We start from the raw sequence: 15,967 nt of genomic DNA on the forward strand, positions 1-15,967 counted from the left end.
TGCGAGTTCTTGTTAGCTACCATCATTCAGCCTGAATGTTCACTGCACACAACAATATAGAAGGCATTAAGTAGCTCCAACCAAATAATGTTCACATTAACCAGAATTTTAAAACTCTTTGTTGATAATATTTTATGATTATATTGATCATCACATTTATTTCTAATCACTGGTTCTTTTTGAAGAGTTTAATAACAAATAACTGTAGTAACAAATTATTCAGAGGATTTTATAATTCAACACAGACAACAGTATGTGAAAATAATTTTTAAATGGTTAACTTTATTTGATGTCTCGCCAAATAACATATATATGCTGTAATGTTCATTGAAATTAAAGATTCCGTGAGACAAGTTTAAATTAAATGTTCACACTAAATATTTTGTAATGACATTTTAATCTTAGAATACTATATTTTTGCTTGTTGAAAACATAGTTGAGTAAAATTATTTCAGTGTCAGACATTTTTAGTAACACGTACAGTCGCTTAGCTTTCAGAACAGATAGTTCCTTTTCACCCTACTCTGCTACTATTATTCTAGTATACATAGTCTTAAGAACATACAGTATCTATTGTTCAGTGTGTTACAATTTTTCTCTTCTATTAGTATCTAATACTAAAATTAGAGTATTCAAGCTTAGAGATGGTTTTTTCATTAGAAAAGTTTGTGCGGTCAATGCGAGAACTAGGGCTTCCAACCTTGCTCAGCCAGGACTTCCTATAAAAAAACAGATAAATAAATAAAATTAGCATACAAAGTATACATGGATCAGCTAAAATGAGCCCACAGTAGGTATTAATGGGAGTTTACCTTTACTAAGTAATTTTTTGCATATATGTGATATTTAAATTTGTTTACATTGTATATATCACTCTAAGAATACCACAGAGTATAATGTATAATTAAATACAGAGAAAGAAAATCTAATAAATTAAGCACAGTCAATTCCTGATGATTTTATATTAGGGTTATCCCCCCCACCCGCCAACTTAAAACACTCCAAGGCCACTGTTACCTAGCTGTTATACTCAAAATGATCAAAATATTTTTATAAGGAGCTTAGTAATAAAAACAATTCACTATTGTTTCTTCATTACTCAGCACGTGGTAGATGTTTCATGTATTTATGTGTATATAGAGAGATACATATATCTCTACACACACACACACACACACACACACACACAGACATATATATAGTGAAAGAAATCCATACTTAAAGAATAAAGAAGAAACATAATTTTCGAAAAATATTAAGAAAAAATGCTCATCTACTTTTATCTATTCAAATACTGTTTCTTACCACATATATTAACAAAGTGATTGCATTAAAGGACAAGTTGAATGCTCTGAAATATTTTTCTTCTTATTTAGTGCAATGGTTTATCTTATTAGTGATATTCACATATCTAATTTATGCATTAGGGCACTTACCCAAGATATTTCCTATATAGTTCAGGCCTATCGTATATTGCTGACATCTCAGATAACACTGAGGATTTTCCAGAATCTTTCTACCTATTACTAATTAGCTGGGACTATGGGTTTATAAAACAAGGCTGTTTTATACAAATGATGGCTGTTACCTCAGTTGCTGTTGTAGAAACATCCTATAAGTTTCCTCATATCCCCAAATTATTTCAGGTTGTGAAGCTAGGGCTGTAGACAGCTATGCAGTATGATATGTGACAATCTTATATAACTTGAGATTTAAAATATTTTCTAGGTTAGCTGAAAATTACTCTTATAGAGAAGAATTCCAATGATTCAAATTGCTATTTTGCTTTTTAACCCTTTATTTGGATCTTATCTGTGACAGTTTTACTGGGTGAGATTAGTTTGGACTTCTTTTTCTTTAGCTCATTTAGGTAAAACCTTTAAAATGAAAATTTCATGTGTTGAAGAAAAAACTCAGTTCTTATGAAAAGGAGCTGATAGCTTCAACTTTACTAGCCACGTCTTCTTGAAACCTCCTAGAAAACTGACGCCACAAATAATAATGAAAGCTAAAATTTATTAAGCACTAACAACTTGTTTTTTTGGAGGGGGGAGGGTGCGGACAGGGTCTCGCTCTGTCACCCAGGCTGGAGTGCAGTGGCATGATCATGGCTCACTGCAGCCTTGACCTTCAGGGCTCAAATAATCCTCCAGCCTCAGTACCCCAGGTAGCTGGGACTACAGGCATGCATCATCACAACTGGCTAATTTTTTTGAATTTTAGTAGAGACAAGATCTCACCATGTTGCCTAGGCTGGTCTCCTGGCCTCAAGCAATCCTCCCTCCTCAGCCTCCCAAAGTGCTTGGATGACAGGTGTGAGCCACCATGACTGGCCAAGCACTAACAATTTTTTCAGCACTATGCTAAGTTCTTTACATGTCTTATCTTTTATTCCACACAAGAACCCTGTAAGTCATAGGCTATTATTGCCCCCAGTTATTGATGAGAAAAGAGAGACACTTAAGAGATAGTAACTTGCACAGGGTGGTTAGCAGAGTGGTTGTCAGGAGGATTCAGATTCTGAGTATATTTTGAAGGTATAGTAAAAGTAGATTTGCTGACAGATTGAATGTGGGTGTGAGAAAAGGAGAGGAGTGAAGGATGACACCAGAGTTTTTGGTGTGAGTAACTAGTTGGATAGGGTTGTCATTTACTGAAATGGAGAGACTGTGAGAGGAGCAGATTTTGGCGGAAGGGGAAGATCAGAGGCTCAGTTTTGGAATGTTGCATTTGAGATGTCTGTTAGACATCCAAAGCGAGATGTTGAGTAGGCAGTTGGACCTACGAGTCTGGTTAGAGGAAATAAAATTTGGGATTTGTCAGCAGATGGACAGTATCGAAAGCTACAAGATTGGCTGGGATCATCAAGAAAATGAATCTAGATAGAAAAGATAGGTCCAATGACTGTACTTTGGGGGTTCTCCAATGTGAAGTGCTCAGGAAGCAGAGGAAGAACCAGCAAAGGCAGAGAAGGAAGCATCCAGTGAGGTATGAGGAAAAACTGGTGCCCAGGGAGCCCAATCAAGCCCTCAGGAAGTAGAGAGGGATCCACCAGGCCAATGCTGCTGGCAGGGCCAGTGAGGTAAGAAATGAGAACCGGCCATTGTGTTTAGCAACGTGGATGTCACCTGTGACTTTGGCAGGAGCAGGAGCAGTTGTGGTGGCATGAAAGCCATATTTGAATGGGCTCAAGAGAATGAGAAGGGAGAAATTGAAACCATGGAATCCGAGACTAGGGCTACTGGGCATAGGAACTGGGCAACGACTAATCCACCTGAGTTGATAACTCAATGTATTGACCTAGTTGAGATACCTGCCTGTATCTTGTCCTCAACATCATCAGGGACTTCTTCCCCAGCCAAAAGTATGGCCTGGGAGGAATCTATGCCACTGATGGGGCAGATGGTCATGGTGTTGGGAGACTGAGCTCTGTTTACCCTGTGGGGAGGATGGCCACTTTGTGTCATGGCTCCATATATGCTTCCCCTGTTGCTAGGAACCACCCTGCCTGATCTGCCTCCTCAGCTAGGAGTGTTCTGGTCACCTGTCACCTGGCAGGCCCTGAGACCTGACTCTCAAGTGCTGTTTTTGCAGTCAATCTTTGGTAAGTGTGGCTGAGGTCTAAAGATGGCAGAACTAAGAGTTCTCCAAGCAAAAAAATAGTCACAAAATTTCACAAAATTTATGTCTAATGAGAATGTGTGTGAAATATATGTATGTACGTGTATATGTATACATATACAAACACGTGTGTATGTATACATATATATAAAATCACTCACCCTTAGTGTCAGAGCCACATAATCAAACAGTACTAGTTATTACAATTCAGTAAATATTTAAGTAGGACTTTATGCAAGTCATTCTAGATACTGGAGGGCATACATAGAGATTTAAAATGGAATTCCTTTCCTCAGTAACTTACATTCCAATAGAAGAGTTTGGAAAATAATAAAAATGGCCATAATGTTAAGGCAGAATATGATAGGCAATGTGATTTATATTATATAAAGGGAGAAGGGAATTGGGGGGTTAACTCTGGTCAAGGTACTCAGAGACATCTTTGTGAGAGCAATGACATTTGAGCTAAGTTTTAAGGAAGACATTAGTGTTTTGGTTTTTTTCCCCAAATCTTAGAATGGGAAATGGCAATTTAAGCCTGACAGAAAACCAAGAAGCACAGGAAAAATGTTGGTAATGTTAGCAAATTTAAAAAATGCAAAACATTTGAATGGCCAGAAGAAAGTCTTAAAGCCAAACAAACAGCAAACTGAAACAACTTATTTGCAACTTTCTTACTATACAAACGGTACTTGAAAATTAATATACATGTGGCATATGGTATATTACCAATATGTATGGCCGTGCAATAGAAAAATGGGCAAATAACACAAGCAAATGAAAGGGAAAGGAATATAAATAGCCAGTAAGTAATGTGTAAAAACATTCTCACTCATACTCATAATTTTTAAAAATACAAATAAAGCAAGACTAAGCCACCATCTGTCACTTATGGAATGGCAAGATTTAAAAGCTTGATAATATCCAGTAGTGGCAATTAGGGTGTAGGAAAAGAGGCACTTTTCTACATTGGTAATGGGAGTGCAAATTTGTACAGCTTTTTGAAAGGGCAACTTGGTACTACCTAACAAATTATTAAATGTCCTTGTCTTACAAACATACTGTCATAAGGAGGGTACCCTGGGATACAGGCCCTGAGATGATTAGCATGCAGGAAGTTAATTAGGGAGTGCTGTCACGTTTAACAATTTGTGGAAAGCGAGGAAAGGAAAGGAGACAAGATTGGACTAAGGGAGAAGCTGGGCAATGATGCAGTCTCAATGAAGACCTTAGCCAAGACTTAAGGAGCTCTGAAACTGGGAAGACCCTTCACAGTTGTCTCCAGGTGAGAGGGCTGGTCTTTATATTCCCCACATTAACCCAGTTGTTAGAGGAGAGCTGCCCAGGGAAGAATACGTGAACTCCAGTGAGGTGACTTTCTTCTGCTGAGGCAATTCCTGAAGAAGGCTGATGGCTAAGGGCCATCTTCCAGCAGCACTCCTGGCTTCTGGGGGACTGAATCCTTCAATCTTGAAAGGGAATCTGAGTGGTAGATCAGTGTCCACTACACATACTCTCATAAGTAGGCAAAGGGAATGAATTGAAGATTCAAGCAAAGGAGCGGTAATTGATGGAACAAGGCCCAGAGCTGTCAGAAGAAACAGGATCAAGAGATGAGTGGACTCATTAGGTATAGAAAAGAGGACATATTTTCTCTGTATGGAAGAGAAGACAGTGGATTTTAAAAATTGGAGAGCAATTTGGATAGGAAGAGGCATTCACATGAGATAGCTTTCATTTTCTCAGTGTGAGGGAGGTAAGGTAATTTACTGAGAATAAGTGGGCTGGAGGAAGAGTTGAAGGATTGAATAAAGTGAAAAGGTGTAATAATCACTAAAGGAGTTGACAAATGTTAAAGGAATTGTGAAAGAGCATTGAGGACCCTTTAAGTTAGTCTAGATGGCCAGGGACCTGCAAACACACCTGCCTGCAATGCAGTGTGCTCTTCAGATGCCTGTCCTGCAAGCAGGGTCCAGACCACTGGGGCCTGGGATCAATGCCTGGGCCAGAGTTTTTTTCAGCAGGAACAATCCATTTCAGAGGGCAGATTTAACAATTCAATCAGATGTTTCCCGGAGTGGGTGAAGGAGTGTGAGCCTCCCCATCCACCAATCTGCAATGGATTTCTCTTTTGCCCTACTGCTGAGCTGTGGTCTTAGGTTTTCTTTTTCTTCTTTTCTTTTTTTTTTTTTTTTTTTGAGACAGAGTCTCCCTCTGTCGCCCAGGCTGGAGTACCACGGCGCAATCTGGGCTCACTGCAATCTCCGCCTCCCAAGTTCAAGCAATTCTCCCACCTCAGCCTCCTGAGTAGCTGGGATCACAGGCATGCGCCACCATGCCCAGCTAATTTTTGTATTTTTAGTAGAGATAGGGTTTCACCGTGTTGGTCAGGCCGGTCTCAAACTCCTGACCTCGTGATCCGCCCGCCTCGGCCTCCCAAAGTGCTGGGATTACAGGCATGAGCCACCGCGCCCGGCCAGTCTTAGGTTTTCTAGGGTGACCATTGCATCTGGGAGCCTCTGACGTTGGTATCTTGATATCTTTTCCCTTGGACTGGTCATATTCTCCAGGGAAGATACACCCTATTTCCTGCCTAGAAGCTATGAGTCTGGTTATGTGTGCTCTAAAAATCTGGGAAGAAGGTTAAGGCCTCAACATTCCAGGGATTAACTTTCATTGAATCCCTGTCTTCAGCACTACATCATTTTTTCAACTGTGTCTATAAAAGTGAAACTCTGGCTGGGTGCAGTGGCTCACACCTGTAATCCCAGCACTTTGGGAGGCTGAGGTGGGTGGATCAGTTGAGGTCAGGAGTTCAAGACCAGCCTGGCCAACATGGTGAAACCCCATCTCTGCCAAAAAATACAAAAATTAGCTGGGCATGGTGGTGTGCACCTTTAATTCCAGCTACTCAGGAGGCTGAGGCAAGAGAATCGCTTGAACCTGGGAGGCAGAGGTTGCAATGAGCCGAGATCACACCACTGCACTCCAGCCTAGGCGACAGAGTGAGTAAGACTGTCTCAAAACAAATGAACTCTGGCTTCTGCCTGAGCAGGCAGGGCAGCTGCTCTCCCGTGTGATATGGGGCACAACTGCTTAGTAAGCAGATTTGGAATCAGGGCTTTTATTTTTAGCCCCACCTTCATGCCCACTTCCAGTAGCCTGAGCCTTGAGGGATTTCCACTGTGTTAACTGGACCATTTCTCTGCTTTGGTAGCCTGCAATGCTTACAATCAAATTTGCATTACCACCCGCTCATCTGCTTTCTAGTTTCCAAGGTTTTATTGCTGTAGCTTTATCTCCCATTATTTGTCCTTGTGGGTGTTTTTAAGGGTTTTTAAAAATCATTTTTACTGATACTTAAGTAGGGTTGAGGAGGGAGCAGAGGCAAATGCATGCGTTCAAAATATGCCATCTTCATATAAAAGTATGGCTTTATCCTTTATATTTAAATCTTTCATAAATCTGGAATTATGTGATTGCCTTATATGAAAAAGATGTCTTAATTTTGAATAGACATTTTCTCCTGCCTCTTTTACTAAATAATTTATCCTTTTCTACAGATTCCAAATGTAACTGTTACACTAAATTTGTGCATATGCCTGAGTCTGTTTATAGGCATTCTATTTGGCACCACTGATATATTTACTTAATCCCTAAACCAGTACCAAACTATTCTAATTATTATGGCTTTAGAATATAAAACCAGTACCAAACTATTGTAATTATTATAGTTTTAGAATATATTTTAATGTCCATTAGTCCCTATACTGCCACCTCATTATTCTTCTAGTTTTAAATGTCCTTGTTTGTGTCATACATTCTATTAGAGTTTAGCATAATTTCATCCAGTCCTTTCACATCCCCTTTTAAATCTAAAAATAATTTTGAGAAAAGTGGCATTCTAACATTTAAGCTTGTCCTCAAGAGTGAAAATCTTCTCCAGTTTTGCTCAAGTCTTTAAGTTTCTCACTAAAATTTTATAGTTTGTTTAATTCAGGTCCTGTATATTTCTTGATAAATTTATACTCATATTTTTCTTGCTATTTTGAACAAGATGCTTTTTAATCATTATGTTTTTAAACAAGATACAGGAAAACTAGTGATTTCTTGTATTGTAATCAGATGCCTTACTGAACTCCTTTAGTAGTATAATAGTTTCTCTTTTTCTTGGGGTTGCCAGTAAACTACTCCATGTATTTTTCCTGAATTATTTTCCCCAAATTCATTCTGTTAGTCCATTTTATCACATTGGCTGGACTGGATAATTTTTTTGTTTGTTCATTTTTTGTTGTTGAGATGGGGGTCTCACTTTGTCACCCAGGTTGGAATGCAGTGGCACAATAATAGTGCACTGTAATCTCGAACTCCGGAGCTTCAGCAATCCTCCCATCTCTGCCTCTCAAGTATCTGGGACTACAGGAATGAGCCACCATGCCTGGCTAATTAAAAATTTTTTTGTGTGTGGAGATGGAGTCTCAGTATGTTGCCCAGGCTGGTCTTAAACTCCTGGGCTCAAGTGATCCTCCCACCTTGGCATCCTAAAGTGTTAGGATTACAGGTGTGAGCCACTGCACTCGGCCAGATAATTTCAAATTTCTTAGGCTATCCAGTCAGTTTGACTACTTGACTTTCAGAAAATTTCTACAGTAAGTGTGCAAAGAAAGAAAAAATAAAACAGGAACAGTGTTCACCCACCCAAGGAGCCAACACAACCACAATACACTGCTCTGGTTCCAGCATATTTTACCTATTAGTTTAGTTTACTCAATAAATAGTGAATGGATGCATGGGTAGATGGATGAATTATATTTGCTTGAATGTCCCATTGAAGTCTAGTATTTCTGAGGTAAATCTGAATCAGTTTTGTGTGCATATATCTTTCAGGTATTTCTATTTAAGAAGGGTGATCCACTGATAAGCTTTTAAAAACAAAAAAGAAGGTTCATCTAGTAAAAATGAAAGAATAATAATGTAAACTGGAAACTTCTGTTGATAGAAGTCAGGTTATTTGATAACCATGTGTCCCTCTTCACTCTAATATATTTTACATGCTCATGTAGAGGTTTTGAAAATGAAACTAATTTTTGTAGTCTATTTTATCCTTTACAAAAATCATGTTGCCTTTAACAGTTATAAAGTAACAATATAAGAGGAGATTTCATTATGAATGCATTTTTTATATGTTTGATGAGGATCATAAACAGTGGTGGAGACAATTTTTTTATGGAATGGAAAAGGACAATGATCTTGGGCATATTACTTTTAATTATCCCTCAGGCCACCTTTGCATTAAGAAATAAATAAAACACAGTGCTGATAAATGTTAAATAACTAAGGAAAAATCTATTTGTGTAATAAATTAACTGTGCCATATTTTTTGTTCCTATACAAGAAGTCACCAACTATTGGTCCCCTCAGAGTTTCCACAGCATTCTAATTCTTGAGTACAGATGGCATGTATTTAGCCATCAAATACAGTAAGCACCATGCATTTATTGCTTTGGAAGCCAGCAGAGGGGCCAGCTGTGGCCTTCTAAAATGCACTTAGCTTTCTGCTGTTCTAGAGCCTCCTCTTTGACTGCCCCTATGTTAAAAGGGCCCCACCCCTACTCTGTTGCATGCGTGATGTCAACGATCACATTCTGTAATTGCTATGTTTATGTAATTGTCTATGTGTTTATTATATGCCTCCTCCACAACAGAATGCAAATTCTAAGAAGGTGGCAGGATCAGGCTGGGTGCTGTGGCTCATGCTGTAATTCGAGCACTTTGGGAAGTGGAAGTGGGCAGATCACTTGAGGCCAGGAATGCGAGACCATCCTGGCTAACATGGTGAAACTCTGTCTCTACTAAAAATACAAAAATTAGCCAGGCATGGGGGTGGGTGCCTGTAATTCCAGCTACGTGGGAGGCTGAGGTACGAGAATTGCTTGAACCCGGGAGGCGGAGGTTGCAGTGAGTCGAGATCGCGCCACTGCACTCCAGCCTGGGCGACAGAGCGAGACTCCGTCTCAAAAAAAAAAAAAAAAAAATATATATATATATATATATAGGGGAGTGGAATGTATGAAGAATCCATCCTATGTAGAAATGGAAATCAACATAGGAGTGTCTTTTCTGTAATTCAAGTCAGTTAGTATTTCCTGTGTAGTAAGCTCCTGGGGTGATATAAAAAATTCCATTTAACTAATATCCTTGTCTGAAACAGAGGTGAAATTAAAGCACTAGAAAGCTAACACTATCAATAATTCATAGTAGTTCTATTTCCTTGGACTAAAGTGGGGTGGCATAATCCTTTCAGATGTCTCTTCAGCGCCAGTATAAAATGAAGACCATAGCAAGAAAGGAGACAGTAAAAAATAAAGACAGATAATGAATTAAAAGCTAATGTGATGCATGTTGGAAAATACTGAGTTGCCTGTCAATTTCAAGCTTTTAAACTAGCATTAATAATGGAAGGATAATATATAAAATTTTTGCCATTCTCCTTTCTTTAACAAGTTTCCTTATTCAGTTACATGTGGACAAATAATACCATAGACTCCTTTATTATCAAATGTTTTAATGTCTGAAATATTTGTCAGATATGTAGCCCTTGATTAGTGAGTTCAGTGATTATCCAGGAAATCCTAGAGCATCCATAATTAACCTAAGACCTAGATTCCTCATTTTAAAAGGGATGATACTGCTACTCACCCCACTGAGCTATTGAAAGGATTAGAGAGAATGTATGTAAATCACTTAGTGCAACATCTGGCCATTAATAACTATTATTACAGTGTAATTGTTTCCTGCCTTTGCCAAAGATGGTAGACAGCCTGTTGAGCAAGCTCTGTGACCCTCAGAGTCACATACTTCCAGTGCATCTCCACCAGTGAGACCTCTTGGTCTTGGCAGAGGTGCTTCTCAGCTTGCAGTGGAAAATGGCGCATCATTCAACCTCCTCAGTTGGGTGAGAGTCTGGAAGAGCCACTCAGGCTTGAGCTATGCCCAGGATTCTGAGAACCAGCTAATTGAATCAAAGGTCCTAGGAGTAGAGAAGGCAGAACAAGTGAGGGGATGACTATAACCTGTAACTTCCCTGACGCACCGCAGCTTCTAGGTCAACACAGTGACAGATATGCCCTTCTTTCTGTTTTATTTGGTGGAACAGAATAGGTGCTGGCACAGTGGTAATGGATGGAAGTAGACTTTAGAGTCAGTATGCTTAGGTGTGAGTCCAGCTACTACTTCCTGGCTGTCTTGGAGAAGTTTCTTAAACTCTCAGTGCGTCATCTGTAAAATGAGGAGTATACTGCCTCCCTCACAGAGTTGCTGTGACGATTAAATAAAATAATCTGTAAAGTATTTAACACAGTATCTGGAAAATAGTAAATGTTCAATTTTAAGCTAATGTCAGGGTATAGTCAGGGTGCAGTAGCAGGTAACTAAAACCACCATAGCCATTTTAGGATGGAATTTAATACAGGGAACTAGGTACTTACAAAATAATTGTAAGAACTGGAATAACAAATCGAGATTGGGCCTGTTGGAGCAACTCTGCAGAATTGACTGCTAAAGTATAAATGTTAGAACTGTGATTCTTATGCAAGTATAAAATGACATGTCACAAATATTTTATTTAATACACTAATTAATGAGGGAATCTGTAAGATGTTAAGTCCAGTTCAAAGGAGAATTCAGAGATACATACACGTGTGTGTGTGTGTGTGTGTGTATACATATATACACACACAATCAGAAATGTTTCAATCAACTGGTTAATAGATGCAAAACTGGCTAAAATTCTACAGGACAGCACTGTCTGACAGAACCGTAATGCAAGCCTCATCTATAATTTAAATTTTCTAAGAGTCACATTTTAAGAAGTAAAAATAGTTAAAATTAATTTTAATAATATCTTATTTAACCCACTCTATCCAAGATATAATTATTTCAAGATGTAATCAATATAATAAAATCAATGAGATCTTTTTACATACTTTTTCATATCGAGTCTTTGAAATCTGGTGTATATTTTATACCTATAAGACATCTCAATTCAAACTTGCCACATTATAAGAGTTCAATAACTACATAGCTAGTAGCTTTCATATTAGACAATGTAGCTTTAGGGTAATAAAAAATAATGTTTGGAATTATCTTTTCTTCAGGGCAAAAATCAATTTTATATCTACCAAAAAAAAAGATTTGTTTTGCTATGGATAAGAATTATTTGTGGCTGGTCATGTTGGTAATTCCAGCACTTTGGGAGTCCGAGGCAGGAGGATTGCTTGAGCTCAGGAGTTTGAGACCAGCCTGGACAACAGAATGAGATCCTGTTTCTGCTACACTCAAATAAAATTAAAAAGTAAAAAACAAAACTATCTGGATTTCTATAGTTTGCTGCAAATAAATTTCTACCTTACAGAGTTGTAAAATAGTGTAGTTAATAGGAAGTCACCAGTGCATACCCCTATAGAATTAGAAAATTCCTAAAGTTTCTACCAGACCATACCAGAATTTTCCTGAAAGACACTCCCGATCTCTATGACCCAATTTCAAGCCTTGGACAATTTTTCCTGATAGGCCTATTAGGGGAATCCGACCGCCAGGAAAAATACTGTATTTATGAATATACTACCCTAACTATCAGTCCAGGTATCAGGAAGGCACCACCAGAATTGTTGGCCCCAGAGCCACATGGGCTAGATCTTCACACCAGCTAAATGGATGCCTCAGGCACTGCTGCCTCTTTCTCCATTGAACTCAGTTCCAAATTCAAATTTCACAGGAATACCTCTGATTAATAATGACTAAATCGCATTTGAAACCCTTGGTGCAAGGCAGTCAGGAAATGTAGCTCCTAGCTCTCCAGTGTCTGCAGTACGTGAAAGACCCCAGAAGGAGTTTGGAATAGAGGTCGACCAAGCCAATATACCACGTCTACTGCGGCCATTATTCAGTTAACAAGAGCTTCATGAAATTCTTCACTCTGGGATTCAGAGGAATTAGATTTTTTTGCCGGTCTGTATGGTGGCCACACTTCTGTGGACCCTTTCTGATACAGGGTTCTCAGCACTAGAACAGCATCCCAACCAACACTGAAGGGTCAGGTGCGGAAGAAGGCAACAGAGGACATGTAGAAGGCATGACCAGAGAAGAGGGAGATGATAGCCACCAACGTGTGCTGTTAGGAAAACCCAAGGCACAAGGTATTTTAAGAAGGGAGCAGTCAGTATCCAAATGCTGTCAGGACCCAAGTAAAATAACTGAAAAGTGCTTTGGGGACCTCAGCAAGCTCAGCTTCAGTGAAGTGGTGGGGGTGGAAGCTAGATTTGCATGGTTTTAGAGTGAGGGGGAAGTGAAGAATCCAAGACAGCAAGAATAGATCATCTTTCTAGCTGTCTGCCTGTGAAGGAGAGGAGAGAGAGCAGCTGTATACATCATTACGGTTCTGTTCTTGGCAAGGCAAGCCTGCCTAGATTTTGAATTCAATGCCTTCCAATATTTACGAGCGCCTTTGTCTCAGAAGAGCAATATTTGAGGAAGATTGCTTTAAGGATGCACAGTCCAGGATGTTCTCTCTTCCAGTTATGTTAAAATCGACTCCTACACGAAGCCAAATGAAAAATGAGTTGGCCAGACACGCCTGCGTTTTCACCCTCACCCTGATCTCTCCCCATCTCCCACCAAAAATGCTCATAAACAAATTGAGTTGGGGTTGGGGGATGCCATTAGCCAATAGAGAACTACTAGATAATGTAGTGCCAAATTGTGGCCCACTCATAGCAGAGGTTGTTATTTTAGGCATCACTTAAGCCTTGTCCTGGCTCTATTTTATGTCCCCACCCTTGTTTTTAATCCCTTTTCACTTTTAAATGTACATGCTCTTGTTTTACATACGCTTACAAATCACTTTAAATCCTGCTGGGAACAAAGTGAGGCGCAAACATAAAAAGCTCTGTATTTTCCCCGCTTGCTGATACTGTTTGTTTGATTTTATAATGGAAATGGTAGGGGTGGGGGAACAGATTTATTTAAGGAGTTTTGCTTTACGGCCGACTTTGTTAGATACCTTTTCCATTAAAGTAAGGCATGCAACGTTCTATGGTTATAAAAACCATGTCTTCAAGGCACCAGTCTCTGTGGCCGTGGACTCCGGGACCAAGCCAGGCAGCCACGGCCTCGCCCGGGGAAGCTTCAGGTGGCATTGATCGCGGGGCGGCGGCAGCCGGGCACCCACCGGCTCCGACCTCTGTGCAGAGAGGAATGTACAAGTCCTCAAAGGGAAATTCATAAAGCGACGCCCTGACAGCCTGATGCAATTTGCGCACAATTGAATTAAAAGAATAGCGCGAAGGTGGGATGGAAAGGCGGCTAACGACACAAGAACCGCTAGAAGAACAGATGTGCTAGATGGAAAAGCAGAAGCAAAAATCACATTTTAATGGAAAGACGACTGTTTGGCTGTGTATTAGACACCGGCTGTATTGAGCATACTACATGTGGTTAACCCTGAAGATGGGGGCTCTCAGAATGCAGTTTGGACTTCGCAATCATCCAGATAAGGCCTCAACCTTTGGGAGCCTCTTCTAATTACACACTATTTCCTGCTACAGCTAAATGTACATCACAGAAAGAAAAAAACTAGTTAGCAGCTTTTTGTGGGATCTTACAAGGCACTGTTACATCGGTGGAGTTGCCAAAGCTCTTCTCTGGTCAAGGAATTGATCCTAAAAGCTCTCTGTGGAATGATCAAGTTTAGGGGAACAAACACCTGATTTCCTAGGAGGTCAATTTATAAACTAGAATACCATGCATCATTTATAGTAGGCAAGTATATCAGCCATTTATAAAATAATTTTCCTTTTGAGGGAAATGCACTAATGCACTAATGAGACAGAATTACATTAGATTGTTCTTTCTCTAGCCTAGGTGAAACCTGGCCTAGAGAATATATATAATGATAGTATCCTTTTCCCCAGGAAGCACTGAAGAAATGGTAATATGGCCCACCTTTTTAAAAACTACACCACCCACTGCTTTTCACTTAACAAATCACTACCTCAGACAAGTTAATGAGGCTATAGTTTTCTTTTTAGTTGCTCTGTTCCTGTATGGAGGATATGCCTTGGTCACCTGCATTATGCTGAAACACAGTCTGTTTCTGTTTCTAGGGTAAAGAGAAGGGAAAGCCTATCACTTAATTGTAGTATCTTTACAGACCACATCTTAAGGCAGCTTGCTTTGAAACAGGTGATTTTGTTTCCATTTTGGAAGGCAACAGGTCTGATATTTTCCCTGGATAGAGGAAAGGTGAAGGGAACAAAGCCCTCTCTAAATTGTGGCTACAGGAGTGGCAGGCAAGTGCAAGAATACCCCTTTTCCACAGAGGGAATTAACCCAAAGGGAATGACTGAAAGGGTCATTATGTTCTCCAAGACAATCAAGCAAGCAGCATAGGGAGTCAACGTGCTGATGAGGGAATGTTCCCAATACTGTGGGTGCTGTTCAAACTACCCTCACACCTAGAAATAACAAACACTGTTTAGCCTGCTTACAAGTCTGCAATTTGGTCAGGGCTCAACAGGGAAAGCTCATCTCTGCTGTACTTGCCAAGAGCAGCTCTGAGGCTGAGGACTGGAATAACTGGAATCACTTACAAGTCTGGCAGGTGATGCTGGGAAAACTCAGTCAGCTCGGTTCTGCAACAGCTCTGGTTCCTCAGTCGTCTCCCTCTATCCCTACATGACCTCTTCAGCATGGCGGCTTCAAAGTAGCCAGACATTTTATGTGTGTGTTGTCACAGGGATCCAAAGGCATGTCCAGTAGAGCCAGGCAGAAACTGTACTGCCTGCTCTAACCTAGTCTTGGAAGACACTCAGTGTCACCTCTAACACATTCTATGCGTTTGAAGTCAGTCACTAAGGCTGGCCCATGTTCAAGGGGAAGGAAATTAGATCCCACCTACTGTGGTCTGAATGTATCCCCCAAATTTCATATGTTAAAATTTAATTGCCAGTGTGATAGTATTAAGAAGTAAGGCATTTAGGAGGTGATTAGGTCATGAGGGGGGGCCCTTATGCATGGGATTAGCCACTTATAAAAAGGGCTTGAAGGGGTAAGTCTGTTCCTTCCATTTCTTCCACCTCTTCTGCTATGAGGACATAGAGTTAGCCCCCTCCGGAGGAAACAGTGTTCAAGGTGCCACCTTGGAAGAAGAGATCAGGCCATTATCAGACACTGAACTTGCCAGCACTTTGATCTTGGACATCCAAGCCTCCAGAACTGTGGGAAATAAGTTTCTGTATACATTACCCAGTCTAAGATATTTTGTTATAGCAGCACAAATGGACTCACC

General features: G+C 39.9%; 1 protein-coding gene across 3 annotated transcripts in view; it reads right to left on the reverse strand.

The window, feature by feature from the left end:
• Nucleotides 1–262: 262 nt before the first annotated feature.
• Nucleotides 263–15,967, reverse strand: part of ACYP2 (acylphosphatase 2) — a 339,147-nt gene continuing 323,442 nt past the window's right edge. For all 3 annotated transcript variants that reach the window (XM_055377895.2, XM_055377896.2, XM_004029235.5), the window contains one exon: nucleotides 263–719. In XM_055377895.2, coding sequence (XP_055233870.1) covers nucleotides 605–719 — 115 coding nt within the window. In that variant the 3' untranslated portion in view covers nucleotides 263–604. The remainder of the gene's footprint in view (nucleotides 720–15,967) is intronic.

The sequence above is a fragment of the Gorilla gorilla genome, chromosome 12 (genome assembly GCF_029281585.2).
Source record: "Gorilla gorilla gorilla isolate KB3781 chromosome 12, NHGRI_mGorGor1-v2.1_pri, whole genome shotgun sequence".
Classification (NCBI taxonomy): domain Eukaryota; kingdom Metazoa; phylum Chordata; class Mammalia; order Primates; family Hominidae; genus Gorilla; species Gorilla gorilla.